At 40.2% G+C, this 25,336-nt stretch overlaps 1 protein-coding gene across 1 annotated transcript in view; it reads left to right on the top strand.

Moving 5' to 3' along the window:
- Nucleotides 1–24,478, top strand: part of LOC124721287 (ADP-ribosylation factor-like protein 8B-A) — a 49,777-nt gene extending 25,299 nt beyond the window's left edge. Inside the window, exon 4 of the mRNA XM_047246196.1 lies at nt 19,570–24,478. Coding sequence (XP_047102152.1) covers nt 19,570–19,690 — 121 coding nt within the window. The 3' untranslated portion in view covers nt 19,691–24,478. The remainder of the gene's footprint in view (nt 1–19,569) is intronic.
- Nucleotides 24,479–25,336: the final 858 nt, after the last annotated feature.

Below are 25,336 nucleotides of genomic sequence, written 5' to 3' on the forward strand. Positions count from 1 at the left end.
TTTCTTCGCCTGTTCATTGTCTTAATGTTGAATGTAGTAAGTTCTAACAACCGGCAGTTTTAGGTATATTTTAAGCCTCAATTAGACATTCTGATACAATTTTCACTTAGATTCTATTTGACTGACACTGTGAAGGCTGAATATTGCACCCAAAAATAAGATACTGTGATGTAGATACTGTTCTTATAGCAAATGGTCTCCTTTTTTACTAACGGTTGCTACCCATCAGGAGACACTCATCTTTTAAGATGACTTTAATGGTATTTGCCTGTAACTTGCTTTAGTGTAGCTACCAATCTTATTTAATACTTTCCATATTCCATTTGGCAATTGCTGCATGTTCTGTAGCAAATACAAATCATTGGCTTGTGGGTGGTGTAAAAGGGCAGTATGGAGTACCTGGAAGTCTTCAGTTTATAGTTTTTCATTGTAAAATTTCTGTTTTCAAGATTGCCAGGAGGTTTTAAAGGCATATTAACATGTGTCCAGCTGTCAGTTTTATCTTGGTCTATCACAATAATTGTGCGGGACATCTCAAATGAGCCATTCTAAATTATAGGTCTTTGATGCAGTTTACCTTACTTGTCTAACAGTGTCTGGTGCATGTACCTCATGTTGCTTAGAATTCTTTTTCCCTTTGTTATATTTACTATCTTTGTCACTTAGAAAAGTATGGCAGAAAATGTTTTATGTAACACTCATTAGTGTTTCTTCACATTTCATTCACATGGAGTATGAGAATTCCCATGATACAAACGAGGCTGAAATGGTTCACTTTGCACTTAACAGTATGTTCCCAGCATAGGCATGATGTTCCCAGCTTCATAATCAAACTAATGTTACAGTATATTATTAGTGTATCAAAGAACACAATTCACTTTAAATACAACTAAAGCTATGTTATTGTTACATTTCATATCTACATACGTATTTGTGAGAGTTGCCAGACTTCCATTATATCTCACTAATCATGTAGGCAGTTAATATGCTGTTTGGCAGTCTATGACCTGCACAACTTTACATTTCTCAAGAATAAGAAATCTTTGAGTTTTTGGCACCAGATTAATATATTGCCTACATCTGATTTGATACTCCTAAAATTTTTATTGCAATGTTTCGCTCAAACAGGAGAGGGTGCCACTTTCCCCTCCTCCTAATTCAGTTGGAGAATCAGCTCCAATTCTGATGATCTCAAAATCAACAGAACTTTACACCCTGATCTTCCAGTTTCCTTAATGGGTAAACAGTCCTCTGCAAGATGCAAGAGATTGTAAATAGTACTATTCACTAAGTCACCAACACAGTGTGGATAGTGCCTGAGAATAACTGCTGTGCACTCACTGCAACAGGCAACACCTGGGTCTGTCTTGTGTTCTGTGTTGGCTTTGTGCTTTCTAACCTCTATTGGGAATTTGCTAGATTGTATAAGGAAGTGTCATTTGCAAAGAGATACCACCTTGTTTTTGGATTCTGAATGATCTTTTGTTCATATCATCACTTGCATTACATTACACTACATTAATACTTGTCCCATAGATCATGAGTATGACATTTTGTAATGATGTGGAAGATAACTTTCCTTTATGCAATATAATTTTCTTTTTGTTTCTTTCGTTTTTAGTTACTACTTCATATGTAAAAATTCATCTGTTGTGTAGGAGGGGCTTGTCATTCAGAAATTCTTTTAACTTGTTTTTAAATGCTGATTGGGTATCAGTCAGACTTTTAATCCTATTTGGCAAATGACCAATTTTTGTGGCAGCAATTTTCACCCCCTTTCTGTGCCAATGTCAGATTCAACTCAGAAGAGTGAAGAACATCCTTCCTTTTAGTGTTATAGCTATGCACTTTGGTGGTGTTTTTGAACTGAAATGGGTTATTAATAACAAATTTCATAAGTGAATATACATATTGCAAAGGTACTGCGAATACCCTGAGTTCCTTAAATAAATGTCTGCAAGGCGATTTTAGGTTGGCTCCAGCTGTTATTCAGATTACACACTTTTGTGTAATGATTACTTTTTGTAATGATTACTTTTTGTAATGATTACTTTTTGTAATGATTACTTTTTGTAATGGATTACTTTTTGTAATGGATTACTTTTTGTAATGGATTACTTTTTGTAATGGATTACTTTTTGTAATGGATTACTTTTTGTAATGGATTACTTTTTGTAATGGATTACTTTTTGTAATGGATTACTTTTTGTAATGGATTACTTTTTGTAATGAATTACTTTTTGTAATGAATTACTTTTTGTAATGAATTACTTTTTGTAATGAATTACTAATGAATTACCCCAAAATATGATGCCATATGACAGCAGTGAATGAAAATGAGCATAGTAGGCAAATTCACTGATATATTTATCACCAAAATTTGCAATGACCCTAATAGCATAAGTAGTTGAACCTAATCGTTTCAGCAGATCATGAATGTGTTTCCTCCAATTCAATTTCTCATCAGTGCACACATCCAGAAATTTTGAATATTCTGCCTTAGCAACAGACTTCTGTTCAAAGTCTATATGTATCATTGGTGTTATGCCATTTACTGTATAGACTTGCATATACTGTGTTTTCTCGAAATTTATTGAAAGTAACTGCTTAATAGTTCTCTGAAAGACACTATTTACAATTTCCTCAGATAATTCTTGTTTGTTGGGTGTGATTATTATACTTGTATCATCAGCAAAAAGAACTAGCTTTGCATCTCTATGAATATAGAGTGGCAAGGGACCCAAGACTGAACCTTATGCGCTACCATTCTTGTTACTTACCCATTTAGAGGACACGCTTGATTTTTACAGACTATTTGTACTGTCAGTTTCAACCTTCTGCATCCTTCCAGTTAAATGTGAATTAAACAATTTGTGCACTGTCCCACTCATACCACAATACTTAAGCTTATGTAGAAGAATTTCACAATTTACACAGTCGAAAGCCTTTGAGAGATCACAGAATATCCTAATGGGTGATTTTCAGTTATTCAGAACATTCAATATTTTTATCAGTGAAGACATGTATAACATTTTCTGTTGAAAAGCCTTCCTGAAAACCAAATTGGCATCTTGTTAGTACTTCATTTTTACAAATATGTGAAGCTACTCTTGAATGCATCACTTTTCAAGAATTTTGGATAAAGCTGTCAGAAGTGAGATTGGGTGGTAGTTGTCAGCATCAGACCTATCATTATTTTTATGCAATGGTTTAATAACAACATATTTGTCTGTCCAGAAAAATGACCATTTTTAGTGAGCTGCTACATGTGTGTCTGAGAATCCTATTTATCTATTGGGAACAAGCTTTTAGTACGCTGTTGGAAATACCATAAATTCAATGTGAGCCTTTACATTTGAGTGAATTTACTATTTTTCCTACTTTCAGTAGGAGAGGTGGCTTTGAATTTCAGTTTTATCAAATTAAATAAGTATTGCATCTTCCATATGCAGCCTTGCATTTTCTCTACATCATTTAAAAAATAATTATTAAAAATATTTTCTACTTCTGACTTTTTGTTAATAAACTTTTCATTGAGTTTGATAGAAATACAGTCTTCGTGTTCTCTCAGTTGCCCTGTTTCTCTTTTAACCATATTCCAAATTGTTTTAATTTTATTAGCAGAGATGTTAATCTCAGACATAGTGCTGATACATATGGACTCATTAATAACTTTTCTTAATACAGTGCACTAGTTTTTATATTATTTGATGGTTTTTTTACAATTATGTTTCACCATTTTCTTAGGGAAACTGTTTTCAGATATACTCACAAAGGCATCATGAAAGAGATTAAATTTCAAATTAGTGCCACTCTAACTGTGCAAGCTTTGTCTAAAATTTGCAACTATTAAATCATTAATCGAATGCCCTATTTTGATAGACTGTTTTGCATTATGTATGGAGCTATGTCATATGCTGCAACTAGCTGTGCATCATGATCAGACAGACCATTCCTAACAGGAAAAATATTATTTGAATAAATTTATCTGGGTCTATAAAAACATTATCTGTTGTTGTGCTGCTTTCCTGCACAACTAGAGTAGGAAAATCGGTAACTGGCGTCAAATTGAAAGAACAAGTAATATTTCAAGGTCCAGCTTTCTATCAGACTCTTTCAGAAAATCTACATTGAAATCCCCACAAACAATAATTTGCTTCCCTTGTCTGACAGTTCTGTTCGTGGAATGTGCAGCTTTGTGATTCTGAACTTTAATGACAGTGAAGTACAAATTGATAAATCAGATCAAATGATTGCTAATCATCTTTACAACAAATCGTAGTCCAGTTGGAGGGCACCACTAATGTATTCCTGGTTCATCAGGAGACAATGTATGTGGCCAAAAGAAACAAAATTGTACCTTCTCCCAGTTAAGAAATTTTATTGTAGCAGAAGAACCTGTTTCATCTCCATGTCATGGACCAGGCGCACACTTCATGGCAAACACATTTTGCTGAAATGTTGCAGTCGACTCTATGATGAGTATACCAGGGTCAGTAACAGCCAGAAGGAAAATGTTTACCAGGAGATCTTGTAATTGTACCATTTATGATGTTCTTTATATGCCCAGATGTTGGGAAACATTACACAATGTGGGAAATTATGTTACAAGAACTGTGTGTTCCGTTTTTTTTTTCCTGAGCAAAAAACTTTACATAGGTCCTAGTAAAATAATTTGTGTGCATGCTATTTACAATATCTACATCTACATTCATACTCCGCAAGCCACATGATGGTGTGTGGCAGAGGGTACTTTGAGTACCTCTATTGGTTCTCCCCTCTATTCCAGTCTCGTATTGTTCGTGGACAGAAAGATTGTCGGTATGCCTCTGTGCGGGCTCTAATCTCTCTGATTTTGTCCTCGTGGTCTCTTCGCGAGATGTACGTAGGAAGGAGCAATATACTGCTTGACGCCTCGGTGAAGGTATGTTCTTGAAACTTCAACAAAACCCATACCGAGCTACTGAGTGTCTCTCCTGCAGAGTCTTCCACCAGAGTTTATCTATCATCTCCGTAATGCTTTCACGATGACTAAATGATCCTGTAACGAAGCGCAGTGCTCTCCGTTGGATCTTCTCTCTTCTATCAACCCTATATGGTACAGATCCCACACTGGTGAGCAACATTCAAACAGTGGGCGAACAAGTGTACTGTAACCTACTTCCTTTGTTTTCGGATTGCATTTCCTTAGGATTCTTCCAATGAATCTCAGGCTGGCATCCACTTTACTAACGATCAACTTTATATGATCATTCCATTTTAAATCACTCCTAATGCGTACTCCCAGATAATTCACAGAATTAACTGCTTCCAGTTGCTGACCTGCTATATTGTAGCTAAATGATAAAGGATCTTTCTTTTTGTGTATTCGCAGCACATTACACTTGTCTACCTTGAGATTCAATTGCCATTTCCTGCACCATGCGTCAATTCGTTGCAGATCCTCCTGCACTTCAGTACACCTTTCCATTGTTACAACCTCTCGATATACCACAGTATCATTCGCAAAAAGCCTCAGTGAACTTCTGATGTTATCCACAAAGTCATTTATGTATATTGTGAATAGCAACGGTCCTACGACACTCCCTTGTGGCGCACCTGAAATCACTCTTACTTCGGAAGACTTCTCTCCATTGAGAATGACATGCTGCATTCTGTTATCTAGGAACGCTTCAATCCAATCACACAATTGGTCTGATAGTCCATATGCTTCTACTTTGTTCATTAAATGACTGTGGGGAATTGTATCAAATGCGTTGCGGAAGTCAAGAAACACGGCATCTTCCTGGGAACCCGTGTCTATGGCCCTCTGAATCTCGTGGACGAATAGCGCGAGCTGGGTTTCACACGATCGTCTTTTTCGAAACCCATGCTGATTCCTACAGAGTAGATTTCTAGTCTCCAGAAAAGTCATTATACTCTAACATAATACGTGTTTCGAAATTCACAACTGATCGATGTTAGAGATATAGGTCTATAGTTCTGCACATCTGTTCGATGTCCCTTCAGGATGACCTGTGCCCTTTTCTAATCCTTGGAACACTACGCTCTTCTAGAGACCTACGGTACACCGCTGCAAGAGGGGGGCAAGTTCCTTCGCGTACTCTGTGTAAAATCGAACTGGTATCCAACAGGTCCAGCGGCCTTTCCTCTTTTGAGCAATTTTAATTGTTTCTCTATCCCTCTGTCGTCTATTTGGATATCTACCATTTTGTCATCTGTGTGACAATCTAGAGAAGGAACTACAGTGCTGTCTTCCTCTGTGAAACCACTTTGGAAAAAGACATTTAGTATTTCGGCCTTTAGTCTGTCATCCTCTGTTTCAGTACCATTTTGGTCGCAGTGTGTCTGGACATTTTGTTTTGATCCACCTACCGCTTTGACATAAGAACAAAATTTCTTAGGATTTTCTGCCAAGTCAGTAGGCTACATAGAACTTTACTTTCGAATTCGTTGAACGCCTATCGCATAGCCCTCTTCACACTACATTTCGCTTCGCGTAATTTTTGTTTGTCTACAAGGCTTTGGCTATGTTTATGTTTGCTGTGAAGTTTCCTTTGTTTCCGCAGCAGTTTTCTAACTCGGTTGTTGTACCACGGTGGCTCTTTTCCATCTCTTACGATTTTGCTTGCCACATACTCATCTAATGCATATTGTATAATGGTTTTGAACTTTGTCCACTGATCCTGAACACTATCTGTACTTGAGACAAAACTTTTGTGTTGAGCCATCAAGTACTCTGAAATCTGCTTTTTGTCACTTTTGCTTAACAGAATAATCTTCCTACCTTTTTTAATATTTCTATTTACAGCTGAAATCATCGATACAGTAACAGCTTTATGTTGCTGATTCCCTGTTCTGCGTTAACTGTTTCAAACAGTTCGGGCCTGTTTGTCACCAGAAGGTCTAATATGTTATCGCTACGAGTAGATTCTCCGTTTAACTGCTCAAGGTAGTTTTCAGATAATGCATTTAAAAAAATTTCACTGGGTTCTTTGTCCCTGCCACCCGTTATAAACATTTGAGTCTCCCAGTCTATATCCGGCAAATTAAAATCTGCACCCAGAACTATAATATGGTCAGGAGATTTACTCGAAATATTTTCCAAATTTTCCTTCAGGTGCTCTGCCACAACAGCTGCTGAGCCAGGGGGCCCATAGAGACATCCAATTACCATGTTTGAGCCTTCTTTAACCGTGACCTTCACCCAAATTATTTCACATTTCGTATCTCCGTCAATTTCCTTCGATACTATTGCACTTTTTATCGCTATAAACATGCCTCCCCCTTCACTGTCCAACCTGTCTCTGCGGTATACATTCCAATCTGAGTTTAGAATTTCATTACTGTTTACATCTGGTTTCAGCCAACTTTCTGTCCCTAGTACTATGAGCATTGTGACAGTTTGTTAATGAGAGTAGTTCTGGGACCTTTCTATAGATGCTCCTGCAGTTTACTATTACCTCATTAAAATTGTTATTCCCTGTTGTGTTTTGACTACTACTGCCTTGTCGCGTCTCAGGAGCCGTCTTGTCGGGCCTATGGAGGGAATTCTCTAACCTAAAAATCCCGCATGTGCACTCCACATGTACTCTGCTACCCTTGTAGCCGCTTCCTGTGTGTAGTGCACACCTGACCTATTCAGGGGGACCCTAGATTTCCCCACCCGATAGCAGAGGTTGAGAAATTTGCACCCCAGATCTCTGCAGAATCGTCAGGACAAAGGAAAAAATGCGGCACTTGGAGGTCAGTGTGTGTTTCCTCATCTAGATTAAGACAAAAGTTTATCTTACAAAATTGGATCGGGTGCATTTTGAAAAGACAGGTATGAAAAGAGAGCTGGCAACACTGTCACATTGTGAAGCACATTGAAATGTACAGAGGAAGGTGTATCATCCCGCACTACTGTACCAGTCATGGTAGTTTACTGAGTAGACTGCCATGACAGCAAACTCACATCCACCATGGAGCTATGGTTTGAATCCTCATCAAGTTCCCTTCTTGAAAAGAATGTTTTTCATCACCCTGAGCATAACCCTCAGGAAACGGTTATCTTTGCCCAAAAGTAATGGACGTAAGTCACCGGAGGACTAGACGTACTCATCAGAGGATGTAATTCTTGAAAACCTTCACCAGTCATCTCGGCGAAGTACCTGTGATATAGTAGTGCAGTTCCAGATATCTCAAAGAATGGTTATTGAGTCCGCAGCTCGTGGTCGTGCAGTAGCGTTCTCGCTTCCCGCGCCCAGGTTCCCGGGTTCGATTCCCGGCGGGGTCAGGGATTTTCTCTACCTCGTGATGACTGGGTGTTGTGTGATGTCCTTAGGTTAAGTTAGGTTTAAGTAGTTCTAAGTTCTAGGGGACTGATGACCATAGATGTTAAGTCCCATAGTGCTCAGAGCCAATTGTTATTGAAGTGTTTGTTGTACAATGAAGAAGTATTTGCGTATCATTACACATAACTCAACACCAGCAGCCAGAAGACTGCATTTAATGAATACAGTTTTGTGAATGGCTTTTGCACCAAGTGGCAGGTAGCGAACACTCAGTAAATCATGTGATACCAACTAACAAATCTAGCTTCACTTGTGAAGGCATTTTCAACCTCCACAACAGCCATTATTGCTCAGAACACGACCCACGTGTTACCCGTGAATGTGACACACTTTGGCATAAATCTGTGGCTGTAAATGTGGGAGGAATGCTTATGGGCTCTACTGTACATTTCTTTGGAATACTTTGCCTGATGCCTGGAAAATGTTCCACATGGTATTCAGTGACAATTATGGTTTCAACATGATGGTGCCCCTTCACACTTTGAAATGAATGCAAATAACTATTTAAATGAAGTGTTTCCAGGGACATGGATTGGTTGTGGAGGTCCAGTGTTCTAGCCTTGACACTCCCTGGCCCTTAAACCACTAGATTTTTATTTGTGGGGAAACTTGAAGGAACAAATTTATAGTGCTCCATCCATGGATGTACATGACCTGATAGCTTATGTGCACGCAGCTTTGGCAATGGTGGCTGCAGGTGTATTTTTTAGGGTCAGAAAGTGTGATCCAGTAACGGGGAAGTATCAGCAAATGCAAGGTGGTCGCAGTGAATGTCCTCTCTAAAGTGACTGTTGCTCGTACGTGTTTATACTGGCTCTGTGAAGATACACTTGGGTATCAAATGTACAGAACAGAATTATTGTGTGCGCAGTATAAAGTGTAATCTAGTGTTGCCTAATTGTTGTGTTTTTTGTACCTCATGAACACAGATGATGATACTGTAGCCAGTAGTATTTTTTGTTGGCTTTATTTGTGTCATGTATTAAACAAAGTGGTCATTTATGTCTGTAAGAAGTTCATGTTATGTCTTAATGTTTAAATAAAAGTAACAGTAACAGAAAGAAATACACTAGATACCATATTGTGGAGGTGTAAAATGGATACAATTGTGTGCATTGGCACGAACAAGACTCGAACATTGGCAGATCTGCATATCTTTTCCCAACGGCATTCCATTCTCACTGAGCAAATGATACAGGTGGAGCACAGTGCGGAGTTCATGTTACTTGTTCTTGATCACACAGCATGCAGTTAGTGTTGCCACAGCCTCATTATTTAAAATCTGGTTTCTGTTAAACCTATTGGTGGTGCTAGGTTTTGCTAGATACACTTTTGTCTTGAATTGCTATGAGGAATCATATGCTGATCCCAATTGCAGCATTTTTTTCCTTCATCATGTATACTAAAACAATGTGTCTTCAGAATTGATAAACCTCATTTTACATAGTTCATATAATTTCTTGGTCACATTTTAAGTAGTCATTGTGATGTGGCTATTATTTTTAAAATATGTTGTTAAACCAGTCTAGGGATTTTGAGGTCAGTATAAAATGTATTAATATGCACTGTGTTAACATCTAAAGTCATGTCAGTGTCTCTGACATAAAATCCAAGATACCAAGTTACATTCTACCAGTCAACAAATTTTCCAGTCCAGTCACATCCAGTCAGTTTTCTTTAGTATACATTTGCTTTCATGCCAAATTGATAGCTTTCCAGATATCTGGAAACACATAATGGACGTGATTACTACTATCTTTAGGCCATTGCTCTTTTGCCAAGAGTGTGAGTTGTCTTGTGTGGTTGGTGTTCTCACAGTCCAGGCTAGTTTGTGTGGAGAAGATAATTTTGTTCCAGGTATTTCGTTATATTCCAACTCTGAGTGTAATCTAGGATTACAAAAAATAAAAAGGAATTCAGCAATCAGTCACACATACAATCTGTATTTATATTGCAGATCTAGATTTTAGCTATTGGGTAGCAGTCTTAAGTGATTAAAAAATACAAGAAAATATACAAGAATCGGTAATTAAAAGATGTAAATTAAATTTACATTGTACAATTGTAATAACAAAATTAGGCAACATACTGTTTAAACCAAGTCATAGAGACTCATCAGGCTTGTGACAACACGTTACTGTAAGACTTTGATTTACATGGCCAAACTGAGGCTATTGTTCACAGATCAGTGGAAGCAGCCACAGTTTGTCATATGGGTAGAGTAACGCCCTCTATAACCCTGACACAGTTACCAGTACAATTTTTTTGTATTACTTGGATATTAAAATTTAAAAAAATGAAAACCAAATGACCACTATCAATATAAACAGTGTTATCATAAAGATTATTAAGTGTTAAAAAGCTGGAGCATTGAGTTAGTGGAAAATTAACTCACTAAAACATCGTTTGAATTGCAGTGCTTTAGCTGTAGAGAAGAAAATATTTCAACTAATAGCTCAATTCAAATGTATTTGGTGCAGTTGCTGCTAAAGAACACTAACAAGCAAGATAATAGCAAAAGTTAGAAGACGAACAACTCCCACAAGTAATAACAAATTTTGTTCTCACATGGTGAACTGCCAGGTGTTGTCATATAAAGGGAACTGTTAGGCATTTTACATCCTACTGGGTGGTGACATCGTCTGCCACCAAGTAGATGGCAATTGAAAGGCTCGCAAAAAAGGCTGTTTCTCATCACCACAGCATTGAGTAGTTGATAAGAGAAAACTGAAGAAATTGTCTCTTTCCTCCAGGAGGTCCACAAATCTGCCTTTTTCAGCTCGGTGGAGCAATGCCATGTATGACCTTAAGGACAGAACACTAAGTCCACTCTGTTATGTGGACAGTTATATTTTCAACTATATCTTGTCTATCCAATGCGACATGTTCACCAGAGTTTAGTGTTCTCCCTCATGCCAAAACCCCCAGGGGGCCCACAGTCCTTTTGTGGGTACGTGTGTGGTGTGCATGGGGCCCTGAGCCATTGCAGCCTCCTTTCCTTTCCAGGCTGCATTACCATCCCTGTTCCTCTCTGTCCCTATCCTTGCTCCTTTGTCCCTGCCCCATCTTTTTCCCCTCTTAGTGGACTTCTTTATGTCGACCTGGCTATCCTCCTGGCTTTGATTTTGGTCTGTGCTATTGTTTAGTTTGTTGTTTCCATTTCGTATTCGGAGTTTTTAGTCCCTTTGGGGTTTGACCTCCATTTCCCAAATTTTCCATTCAGTGTGAGCCATTTGGGGATGAACTCTCTACCTAGCTTCCATGGTGCAGGTTCCTCTCCCCCTCCCCTTTCCCTTTGCGCCCTGGCCCCCTCCTGCTAGGTCACCAGCACGGTAGCCAGTCCGTGTGATGGGGCTTGTTAAGTATCCACTTGGCTGAGCCCCCTGAAACCACAGGGATCACACTGCTAGTACCTGAGCTGTTAACAACTCGTGTATGCCCAGGAGTCAATGCTCATCACTTTGGGGAACCAGAACTCCCGGCAATGGTCGCAGTGCGACGGCCCTTGCTGTGGCTGGGTGGCACCCATGAGGCGAGCCCCTGGTCGGAGTGGGTGGTACTAGTGTGGATGCCTTGCGCCTGAAGTGACAAAAGCTTCACCATCCTGGCCATTCTGCGGCTATCTCTAAGAGTGGTAGCAGACGTGACACTCCTTCTGATCCTTCGGCCTTCCCCTCCCTGGTCGCCCCCTGGGAGGAAGGTCAAGCTCGCCGGCTTGGTTTGAAACCTTTCCATTGGTACCTGGTTTGTAGCAGGATGGAAGATGGAAGTTTTTTCATGACCAGACCTTTGTTTTTCATGGAGGCGATTGAAGATAAGTATGACGAAGTGCAATCGATGAGTAAATTGCGGTTCGGTGATTTGTTCGTAAAGACATCTTCTGCTGCCCTGAATGCTTGTGACCATCTCGGTGACGTCCCAGTTTCCGTCTTGCCCCATCACTCTTCGAACTCGGTACAGGGCATTATTTTCCACTGGGATCTTCTTCTCCAAACTGATGAGGAGCTTTGTGCTAACCTCAAGCGTCGAGGGGTTCGTTTTATCCTGCGTGTGCAGCGAGGCCCTCCAAACAATCGCACCGCTATGGGTGACCTCCCAGAGGAGGTCAAGGTAATGGTGTATCGGTGTGATGTAAAACCTTATATTCCACCACCGATCAGGTGCTTTAAATGCTTACGGTTTGGACACGTCTTCCTGCTGCACCACTGATCCCCTCTGCGGTGACTGTGGGCACCCTCTCCATGAGGGGAGTGCCTGTGCTCCCCCGCCAGTGTGTGTAAATTGTCATGGACAGCATTCTCCATGCTTCCCTGCATGCCTGGTGTTTGTGAAAGAAAGAAGGATTCAAGAGTACAAAGCCTTAGATCGGCTCACCTACACTGATGCTCGTCAGAAGTATGACTGGCTCCATCCTGTGTCTATGACTTCTACTTTTGCTTCAGTTATGTCCATACCCCCCTCCTCTTCCCAGCCCCACCCCATTCGCCCCATGCCTTTAGCCTCCTCCCTCTCCCACATCCCCTCCTCCTCCTTGTGAGTACCCATACACAGCCCTTCGGGAGCTGCTCCCCCTCCCCTGCTGGAAAAGTGCTCCCCTCCTTCAGCTGCCACCGGTACTGAAGCTCCCTCCCTGGACTCTTCTTCTCAGCACCCCCCTGAAAAGAAATCTGCTGCTTCACATCGGCTGCACGATCTGCGGGCGGTGGGCGCCAAGATTGCCTGATGTAATTCTGTGCCCGCCCTCACTGAAGTGTGCTCTTCTCTTCCTTCCCAAGAGAAGAAGCAGAAACACAAGAACACAGGCAAGGCCCCTCTGGTACCCCCTGAGGTGCGGCCTTCCCCTTCTCCAGTCAATGAACCAACAGAGTCTGACCCCACCTATATGGATATTACCCAATCCTTATCAGTGACGGATGGCGACTTAGCGGCGTGACAGACTCCGGTCCATTAGCTTCCCATTTGGACTCCGGCTTGAGAATCCTTCAGTGGAATTGTAATGGATATTTGCGTCACCTTCCAGATTTGAGTCCCCTTCTTTCTTTGTAGTCTGCTGCTTGTATTGCACTCCAGGGGATGCATTTTGTCAATTCTTACTCATCTGCCCTTCGTGGGTTCCACGCTTTGTCAGAACCAAATTGGCCCCTTGCAGGCTTCTGGTGGTATCTGTACCTTGGTCCGCAAGGACATTGTTAGTAAATGGGTTCCCCTCCATACCACTCTGGAAGCCATTGCTGTCAGGACCCATCTGGCCACTCCAATCACAACCTGTAATCTCTACCTCTCACCTGACAGGCCGCCCACATCCCTTGCTTTAACCACCCTTCTTCAACAACTCCCTTCTCCCTTCTTGCTACTAGGGGACTTTAATGCCCACAACCCTCTTTGGGGTAGTCATACGACTACTGCCCTGGGCAGGACAGTTGAAGCTGTTGTGGCAGTGCTTGACCTCTGTTTACTAAACACAGGTGCTCCCACACAGTTTAGTGTGGCGCACGGCACTTTCTCTACCATTGACCTCTCCATCTGCAGTCCCGGCCTTTTTCCCTCCATTCAGTGGGGTGTCCACGATGACTTATGTGACAGCGACCATTACCCAATTGTTTTGACCTTCCTTCAGTCTCTCTTGCTCCGTCACCCTCCCAGGTGGGCCATATATAAGGCTGATTGGGGTGCCTTCTGCTCCCATCCCCCCTGTATTCCCACACGACAGTGTTGGTGAATCTACACAGACTTTGACTGCTGCCATCCTTTCAGCAGCTGTTTCAGCAGTCCCTTCTTCCTCAGCTTCTCCCCATCAGAAAATGGTCCCTTGGTGGACTCGGAAATTGCTTCAGCCATAAAAGACTGCCACCGTGCTCTTCAACACGTCAAGCGGCACCCTTCTACTGCTCTTCTCTTGGTCTTTAAATGACTCCGCACCCGGGCCCACTACCAAATCAAATTTCAGAAATGCATTTGCTGGGAAAGATATGTAGCTGCCATAGGACTACACCCCCTCTTCACAAGTCTGGGCGAATCTCAGGTGAATTTTTGGCAACTGTCTTCCCACCGGGGTTGCAGGAATTTCTGTGCATGGTGTTGTCCTTACCAATCCGAACATTGTAGCAGAAAATTTCATTCAACACTTTACTCAAGCTTCAGCATCGACTCAGTATCTGCCCATGTTCCTTCTCCTGAAAGAGCACTCAGAATGACTGCCTTTGTCTTTTGTTTCTCGCTGCTTGGAGCCCTATAATGTCCCATTCAGCGAGTGGGAATTCGCCAGCGCCCTCATCCTCTGTCCCGATACGGCTCCTGGACCGGATTGGATACATAACCAAATGCTCCAACACTTACGGCCACCATCGTATACAGACCCTCTTCAACAGTCTGTGGAGTCTTTCCTACCCTGTGGCAGGAAAGCATTGTTGTTCCGGATTTGAAGCCAGGGAAGCCACCTCTTCAGTTGGATAGCTACTGTCCAATTAGCCTCACCAACACCCTCTGCAAGCTCCTTGAACACATGAGTCGGTGGCGGTTTTTGATCCTTGAATCCCGCAACCTTTTGTCATCGACTCAAAGTGGTTTTTGCTGTGGCTGCTCTACGGTGCATAACTTGGTCCACCTGGAGTCTGCTATCTGGTCGGATTTTGCCCATAAGCAACACCTCCTTGCAGTCCTCTTTGATCTGCATAAAGCCTGTGACACCACCTGGCACTGCCACATCCTCACCACCCTTCACGAATGGGGCCTTTGTGGTGCTCCACCAGTTTTTATCTGTAACTTCCTTTCTTGTTGCTCTTTTTGGGTCCAAGTTGGCTCCTCCTACAGCACTTCCCATTGGCAAGAAAATTGGGTTCCACAGGGTTCCGTCCTGAGCGCCCCTCTTTTTGTCTCGAAATTTGGTAGAAAATCCGAAGAAATTCTGGTCGTATGTAAAGTACACAAGCGGCAAGACGCAGTTTTGGTATTGTCTCAGTTGTGCGACTGGATTCGTAATTTCCTGTCGGGAAGGTCGCAGTTCGTAGTAATAGACGGCAAATCATCGAGTAAAACTGAAGTGATATCAGGTGTTCCCCAGGGAAGCGTCCTGGGACCTCTGCTGTTCCTGATGTATATAAATGACCTGGGTGACAATCTGAGCAGTTGTCTTAGGTTGTTCGCAGATGATGCTGTAATTTACCGTCTAGTAAGGTCATCCGAAGACCAGTATCAGTTGCAAGCCGATTTAGAAAAGATTGCTGTATGGTGTAGCAGGTGGCAGTTGACGCTAAATAACGAAAAGTGTGAGGTGACCCACATGAGTTCCAAAAGAAATCCGTTGGAATTCAATTACTCGATAAATAGTACAATTCTCAAGGCTGTCAATTCAACTAAATACCTGGGTGTTAAAATTATGAACAACTTCAGTTGGAAAGACCACATAGATAATATTGTGGGGAAGGCGAGCCAAAGGCTGCGTTTCATTGGCAGGACACTTAGAAGATGCAACAAGTCCACTAAAGAGACAGCTTACACTACACTTGTTCGTCCTCTGTTAGAATATTGTTGCGCGGTGGGGGATCCTTACCAAGTGGGATTGATGGAGGGCATCGAAAGGGTGCAAAAAAGGGCAGCTCGTTTTGTATTATCACGTAATAGGGGAGAGAGTGTGGCAGATATGATACGCGAGTTGAGATGGAAGTCATTAAAGCAAAGACGTTTTTCGTCGTGGCGAGATCTATTTACGAAATTTCAGTCACCAACTTCCTCTTCCGAATGCGAAAATATTTTGTTGAGCCCAACCTACATAGGTAGGAATGATCATCAAAATAAAATAAGAGAAATCAAAGCTCGTTTTTCCCGCGCACTGTTCGGTAGGGAGATAGTATGATTGTGGTTGGATGAACCCTCTGCCAAGCACTTAAATGTGAATTGCAGAGTAATCATGTAGATGTAGATGTAACCATTAATGGTCTGGTGACAGCTGTTGGACCGACAGTGCCTCCCTCTTTGTATACTGAAGATTTTTGTATCTACGTCGCTTCCTCCATAATAGGTGCTGCAGAACGCCATCTACAGGGGGAAATCTGCCGGGCGCACTCGTGGGCTCTCTCCCATGGCTTTCAGTTTTCGGCAGCCAAGTCGTGTGTCGTGCATTTCTGCCGTCACCGTACAGTCCATCCCCATCCAGACCTGTTCCTCGATGGCAAGCCGTTTGAGATGGACACCCATCGCTTCTTGGGTCTAGTCTTCAATGCCTGGTTGACATGGCTCCCTCATCTTCACCAGCTGAAGAGGATGTGCTGGTCCCATCTCAATGTTCTTAGGTGTCTGTGCAATACCACCTGGGGTGCAGACTGCTCTGTTCTCCTGCGATTGTATCAAGCACTGGTCCTGTCTCGTTTAGACTATGGAAGTCCTTTCTAAGGTTCTGTGTCACCTTCGATTTTGCAGATACTAGACCCCATCCACCACTGTGGGGTCTGAGTTCTAACTGGTGCCTTCTGGACTAGCCCTGTACTTAGCCTTGTCGCAGACGCGGGGATTCCACCACTGCGAGTTTTGCGCAAGCTGATATCTTACGCGCTCCGCATTCTGTGCACCCCAAAGCATCCAAATTATGGTCTCCTTTACCCAGACACGGCGACCACCCTGCCACAGCGGCAGCAACGATGTGGGCTTACCATGGCTGTCCGCATTCAGTCGCTCTTTCCTGAGCTCAGCAATTGCCTTTACCACCTGTTTTCTCCGCACATACCCCTCCATGGTGCATCTCTTGGCCGCAGCTCTGTCTTGATCTCTCAATCGATTCAAAGGATTCTGTCCCCTCTGTTGGCTCTTCACCGCCAGTTCTCCTGTCTCCTCAGTTCCTTTCTGGGTTCAGAAGTGATCTATACTGATGGCTCCATGGTTGCTGGCCGCACCGGTTTTGCTTACACCTATGCGCAACACACGGAACTTCGTTCCTTGCCAGATGGCTTTAGTGTTTTTACTGCAGAATTGGTAGCCATCTTGCCCGCACTGGACCATATCCACTCCTGCTCAGGACTATCCTTCACTATCTGTAGTGACTCATTGAGCGGTTTGCACGCTATCGGTCAGTGCTTCCCTCACCACCCATTGGTCATCGCTATCCAGGACTCCCTTTCTCTTCTTGCTAAACGTGGATGCTTGGTGGTTTTCATTTGGACCCCAGCCCATGTTGGGATTCCTGGCAATGAATTTGTTGATCAACTGGCTAAATTAGCTACTACCACGCCATCTCTTGCTATTGGCATTCTGGAAATAGCCCTTCGCTCGGCATTGCGTTTTCAGGTTTTGGGCCTTTGGATGCAGAATGGCACACTCTTTCTTTGCCGAACAAGCTCAGGGCGATTAAGGATTCTAAAACTCCGTGGCAGTCCTCCTTGCGGGGCCTCTCGTAAGGCCTCTGTCATCCTATGCCGGCTCCGCATCAGCCATACTTGGCTGACTCGTAGTTATCTCCTCTGCCGTGAGGACCGCCCTCTCTGTCGTCGTAGATCAGTGTTGACTGTGGCTCACATCTTATTGGACTGTTCCAACTTAGCCACACTGTGATGGACTTTTAGCTTTCCAGGCTCACTACCCCTGGTGTTGGCTGACACTACCTCAGCGACAGATCTCGTTTTACATTTTATTCGTGATGGGGGTTTTTATCGTTTTATTTAAGGAAGGAATCATCCACCTTATTGGTGAGTGGAGGGGATGGCAGGCCCTCTTGCTCCCCCATTCGCCCCAACTGGATTGGCTTCAGCTGGGTGTGGTGGTTCACCTTGGCCCTCTCTCTTCCCACTCCTTTCCTTATGGGGTCTGTTATGTCTTGGGCGTCTCTCTTGCCTCCTGCGCTTCTTTCTTCACACCCCTGTCATTAGTCACTTTCTTTCCCTCACCTCTTCTTCTGCCCTTTTCCTTCCTTTCATGTCAATAGTTCATAATTTTATGGACATTTTAGTTCCTTCTTCTAATATGGGATTTTATCAGCTTTAGTTAATCCAAGGTTGGAGGGACTGATGACTGTGTAGTTTGGTCCCTTCTCCACCCAACCACATTGTGCCAAATATAATGTGCAACATAGTCTAAACATTTTATTTTTTGCACACCTGATTCATGATAAATACATTTTGTAGCAACACTGTAGCAAAATTGAAAAAAAGTATTTTTCCTGAAGATCCCAGAATTATGTTTCCTATTTTCACTCCAGATATTCAAATCTAAAAAATTTATGGAAACATTGGTTTCAACTTCAAATGTAAACTTGATTTTATCGTGTAAATCATTGAACTTGGTGACGATTTCATTAACAACATTGGTTCAAATGGCTCTGAGCACTATGGGACTTAACTGCTGTGGTCATCAGTCCCCTAGAACATAGAACTACTTAAACCTAACTAACCTAAGGACGTCACACACATCCATACCTGAGGCAGGATTTGAACCTGCGACCGTAGCGGTCACACGGTTCCAGACTGTAGTGCCTAGAACCGCACGGCCACTCCGGCCAGCATTAACAACATTATTGTTACCTTTGGCTAACAATAGCTTATTGTCAACATATGTGAAGTAATATACTATCTTTTTTGTTAAACTGGGATTTTCAGTGAAAAACTTATTTGCAATATAACTGATAAAAATATTGGCCAGCACACCAGAAATGTAGCTTCCCATGCTAAGTCCGTCATTTTGGAGGTATATTTTCATCATTAAATTTAAAACAGTTATACTTCAGGATTAGCAACAACATACTGATAAACTCTTTTAATTTATTGTCCAGAAAACCTGTTCTCATCACCTACATTCATCCCAATAATTTTAATGCTGCTATTAAAAGTGCAGTTTGGATTTGCAACTGATTGCCGAATTCCTTTTCCTTTTTGAAATGTACTACAGTTGCTATCCACAACTGTTCCAATGGAATAGACCTTGGTTATTCTAGGATTCAGTACAAATGGTGCGTGGTATGTGACATGTAATAAGTTACGGTTAAGAGTGGAGCTATTTCACATGCAAATTATCTGTAAAGGATGATCAAAGACCATCAAGCCAATTAGCTGTACAGTAGTGTGTCAATTGAAATATCCCTTTGTTCCATTACCAAAGTACAGCTTTGCAGTGTTACCATAATTTGAATAATAATACTTTTACCAAGTGAAGAAACGTTTGGGGCTCCACTTGAGTGGGAGATGTAGTAGTTTGATAGCCACAATTTTTTTGCTATATTTTGTCATTTATTTGTAACTTCTCTGTTTTAAAGGAACTTGTCGGCGATCCAAGACCGTGAAATTTGCTGTTACTCAATATCTTGTAAGGAGAAAGACAACATTGATATAACTCTGCAGTGGCTGATTGCTCACTCGAAGTCAGGAATACGCTAGTGCCACTTGGTAAAAATTGGAGCAAGGTGACTGACACACAGAATGTTGCTACTAGTCGTTGTACACCCTCCTCCTCAGTGCCTGATTTGGCCATAAATTTGTTTATGTATATTTTATTGTGATTAAAGTTTATTAATCTGTGTTAAAGGCTGATTATAACTAATTAGTATTTTCCAAGAAATACTTGGGAAATTGGAATATTGTGCAACAAACTTGATAATGTTCTGTAATTTAAGAAATGTGTGTGTATATACACACATTTTGTGTAGAGTGATATAGATGCCTTTTTAATAATTGAATTGTAAAATCATGGAGTGTAAATTTCGTCTTAGAGCTGCTTAGAAAATATCATTTTTGTTTTTCGTTTCCTTTAGGAACATTTGGTATGTGTGTTCTTCCTTCTCAAGAAGTAATTGAAGTCTCCAGTTAAGGGAATATTGAACAACAAAATGAAAATTGAGCTTGGCTGATTACTTTTTTGTCCATTTTGTTGGGCTGTGTTTCTGGATAAGGGGAGTTACACATGTAATTATTGTGCAGAAGCAGAAACTAGGTGTGGCTTAACTGATATGTTAATATTCATCCATATATAATTGGAATTGTGGTTCTGCCAGCAATTAGACATGGAATGTAATGTAATGTGGAATCTCAAATTATAAGGAGTGGCATATCTCATATGGACAAGGTAAATAATCTATTACAGAGAATATTTGAGTTTTACAAAAATCCATTTATGCAAGCTTCACTGACTGACTGGGTATCCAACGCAGAAAATTAATAATGGAAACTCTAATGAATGCTCCTGTGTCAGAAGTGGCCTCTCCTCTGAATCCTAAATTTGTGGTGGCTACATTTGTTAAAACAGTGTGCAGATACCTTGTACTGATAATTTTGCTATGAAAACATATTGTATGCATTGTTTTCTAATTAACCAACATTAACAGAATTCTTTCCAATATTATTAAAATGTTTCTATATAAAAACTGTCCTATTTTTTGCTGTCACATAATCATGCTCTCCCCACATCCCCCCCCCCTCCCCCCCATTATAGCTGAACCAATGGAGTGGGAGTTTGTTGGTTATCATTCCTTCAATATGAGACATCTTGTCACATTTTAATATTTTTTATTTTGTGTGACCACCTGTCTTGCTAAGTTGAAAGTTTTCATGGTAGGTAAAGATTCTTTTCATTGCCATGAAATAGTCATCACCTTATCTTAGCTGTTGTGTGTTGTCAGCCTCGTGGAACAGCAGTTAGAACATGTAAGACGGTTCAGACAGATGTCTAGAGTAATGTTGAGAGTATGGTGTAATGTAACAGACATATTGTTATTTCATCTTGTACATAGTTCACTGGTGCAGAATCATCACTGTGTGTTTGCCAAACATCTCGTTCGTGAAGCTGTAGCCCACAGGATGGCACACACTTTGTTCCAGTGTTAAAAGTATTCTTTTGCAGCATAGGTACACAATGATGCTCTTTAAAAAAATTAATATTTTTGTGAATCTTGAGAACACGAAATTGAAATGCATCATAATGTCACATGAAAAGTCTTCAAGGCAAAGTTATGGCTTCCAGAAACATAACAGTAATATTACACATACTACTTTGATTTAAAAAAAAAAAAGATGGATTGACTGATAAAACCACATTATGTTCCAGCATATTGTAAGAAAATAAAGGTGTTTGGAAAACTAAAATTAGTTCAGCTGATTTTATTCTGTACGTACATCAGATAAAGTATTGTTTTTAACAAGTGAATAGTAAACACCTGTACTTAATTCAGTAATGGAGTGGCAGTTGTTAGAATGCAATGAACTAAGTGATTAATGTGCTGGAAACTTCATCATTCATGCCAGTTGGTAAAGTATTGGCTTCTTGGCATGCTTTAAAAGTCATGAAACATACCACTAATCTCACATTCCTCAGTCTGTAGTTACGTTTTTCCTTCAGAACATAGTGCTCTACATAATTTGCAGCATCACTTAGTTTAATCTTGTAAGTTAGTTTAATACATAACTTGAGTGTTTCCATTTGTTTTTTGTTGGATTTGTCCAGAACTGGAAAATTTTGAAGGTCTCATAAAGGATAGTGTATTCTTCTTTTGTTTATTCCCATCTGCTAAATTTTATAGATGCTGAATGTTGATTCCTGATCGGTTTCAGAACTATACAACTAAGGCAGTAAACAGATATTCAGTTTTGTTAGAAAATAATGAACTGTGGGGGGGGGGGGGGGGGGGGGAATTAAAAAATAGGACTCAAGATGTAAGATCTTCCTTAATTGAAGAATGAATGCAGAATGAATAAAGAATTCCTGATTATGTATTCCTGTGTCACAGCATTTTTTCACACTAAATCTTCAGTTTCCTTGACAACTAGAAATGAGAAAATACTGGAATGTAATCATAGGAGAAGTATAGATTGATATGTGGTAGTAGGAAAGGTTGTTTCTGGAATAGAACAAAGGGAGGAAACTTCCTGATAGTTGAAGATTATGTTCCAGTCAAAGATCCAAACATTAACCCTTGCCCTCTCCCCCTTCCCCCTTTTTTTTGTCATGTTTGCACTAGGTTAATCTTAGTCCACCACACAGTGTTAAATGTGTTGGGAAGTTTCAGTATAGCATGCAGTCAACTGCAGATTCAGATGTAATCTAGGAGGAAAGGTTTATTTGTGAAATCATGTTAATTGAAAGGAGGAACAGCATTGTATGGCATACACTAGGTAATAAAAGCATATTTATCTGGAAACAGACAGCAAGGAGGTTATTGATGTATTTGATTTCATCAAAACTTGGAAAAGGAGGCTGGTTTGCAAAGGATATAGTGGGGGAATTATTAAAGTTTCACTTTGTAAGGAGGGTTATCAGCAATCTTGTCATGTGGAATGTTGTATGAACGTTTCAGATTAATTGTCTACAGGCAGCTGTAGGAAACAAACAAAAAGAGCTGATGCTGATGAATGGAACTTCATTGAGTGACCTAGGTATACTGGAATTGAAAAGTTTTAAATGATCATCAGATTGTGCAGAAATTCAGGAAGAGGCTGGCCTAATGTTGCTTATGCTGAGAAATTTTTTCCACTATACTAAAATATGTGTAGAACTGCTGCCAGATCATCATGAATGAAACCATAATCATTATAAGTTATTTGGCAACCATTGAAGTAAGATATTTGTGAGTATTCCCAAATGGAGCTGTAAGAGTTGGAATATCGCTGTCACTGGTGGCAATCTGTCACTTGATATTTTGCTTCCAGTATAGGAACTGGTAAATTATTAGTATTATTTTTTTTTACATTTCATTTGTTGTTTTTGAAACACAAACAAAAACTGTCTATTTGGCAAATACAGCAAAGTCTTTCAAACTAGACTCATTTGTTGTCATCAGTATTCCATATATCATTTACTTCATTCTCTATAGTGCATATGATTGATGAAAGTCCCAAATGGACTCTGAAACTTTTAATATTGTCCATGAAAGGAAATGAGTACGATAAATTGATGGGCAAAACTTCTAAAGAATTATTGTGGATGTAACATTTGACATTATCACATATATAATCAGGATTGATGCTTGAGGGAGAGGGTGTTGAAGTCAGTGCATTGTTTCCATTTGAAATTAATGTTAATCATACCCAAATGACTGAGTTACTGTGAGTATTTGTATGCCTGCTTTTTAATATAGTTTCAACTTTGTTTTACCTTCTGTTTTATCATATTGTTAAGTGTTTGTATGTGTTGACAATGTGTTACTATATCATCAGTGAAATATTTGGCTATTTTGTTGATGGAACATGACAACCAGAAATGTTTGTGTGGTAAATGAATATTTTCTTTGGTGATAGTATAGGTCATGTTTGTTATAATAATTAGTATGGATTTTGTTCTTGGAACTTGCGTTGTATTTCTGGTGCATGTGGAAGTGTGTGCATATTTATACACAAATATGGATTAAATTTGGAACCTAGTTATGTATTAAACATACGTGAGCTGTATGTTTATGTAATTTCATTCACACTTATGCAATTTTACTGTAGTATGTAGGTATGTAGCTTTACTTTCCATTATTGTTGAGCTGATGAAAAGGCCTGACAGAATATAAATCTGAGAAGATACTTTGGTCCTATTTTTATGTGATTATGTTTGGAGAGACTTAATTGTGTAAGTATATGCTTTAATCAACATACATTAGTCACTCCCTCTGGCTGGTACTGCTTTTGCAGATAATTTAGTTTAGCATTGTGGAAAACCTATGAAATACGTTCTTACCAACATTTTACAGGTTGTTATATGTTCTGTAATTTTACAGTTATTTCATAGAAAAATACAAAGCACAAAATCAACTTAGATATGTATGCAGCAACTGTAATTATTTTGTTGACTCATATAGATGTAATGAATAAAATTCTGCAACATTCTTGTTCTGAGTGTAATTATTAATTTATCATTTCATGTATCAGTGAGCTTCAGTATCTGTACAGCACATAACTGTTAGTAAGAAGCAATAGATATTTTTTGGTAGTAGAACTAGCTTGAATAAATTTTCTAATGTACCTTTTGTTGTGTCAGATGTAGTCAAAGCCTTTCAGTGACTCTGTGAGGTGCTATGTTAATGGTGAAGTTTTACAGATCCTGTGCTAGCTTTTGCTCCAAAATACATCTGTCATCTGAAATGAAGATCTCATATTTTTTGATACTGATTAACGTTGTTAAAAAAATTTCAACATTTTTAATTATGTAAAGACAGTATAAGACATTTGAGTTTAATAAACAGTTTCTCTGCACTCTTGTTTTATTGTAGTGGTATTTTGAATCCCCAGTTTGTGTGTCGTACCTATAGCAGTCTATAAGGGCGTTGCTTTCCAATTATAATTTGCAGAACATATAGGGTTTGTTCATTTGACAACTATGAATGTGACCCATCTGTTATGCATATGAAACAGGTACTGGTACACATGAGAGTTAAATTCTGGATAATATCATTGTTCTGGATGTGCACTACATGTTCAAATGTAAGAAAAAATTCTTCTAAATGTTGTTTTTGCCATTTTGTCAGTGTTAACAATAGTTTAGAAGACAGTTTTATTTGTTCTTGATCTTACTGTGGGTATTGTCAAATACATGACAATTTACAGGTTGAGAAGGTTTTTATACATACTTAGATTACTGTTTAAGTCTGTTGCTGTCTGCTAAATATTACTGATGAGTGTTCTTCAAAAGATTTTCATACATAACAAATGTTTCATGGAAAAAGTTTAATGTGAACATGGCATCCAAAACCTGTAGCTTCAAAGTTTACCCACATGGTAGAAGACTCAAAATGTAGTGTTTTGAGATAAGGAACCAATGATTGAAGATGTATATTTTAGGCCATAGGTTTGAATGAGCTGTGTACATGAGGCACATGTTTAAAAATTTTTGTGTCATTAAGACATTTCTGTGAAACATTGTTGGTGACACTGCGTTGAAACAGGATACACGATCACCTGTGTTCTGTCCACAGTAGAGTTTTTCGCTGTTCATGACTAGTTATTGAAGTACAAGTTACTGGAGCTTTCACTGAATGCATTTCATGTATGGTGCTACAGGATGTAGCACCCAGAAAGTTGAATAAGTAGACAGATAAATAATAAATTTTGCTA

This window comes from Schistocerca piceifrons, chromosome X (assembly GCF_021461385.2).
Source record: "Schistocerca piceifrons isolate TAMUIC-IGC-003096 chromosome X, iqSchPice1.1, whole genome shotgun sequence".
Classification (NCBI taxonomy): domain Eukaryota; kingdom Metazoa; phylum Arthropoda; class Insecta; order Orthoptera; family Acrididae; genus Schistocerca; species Schistocerca piceifrons.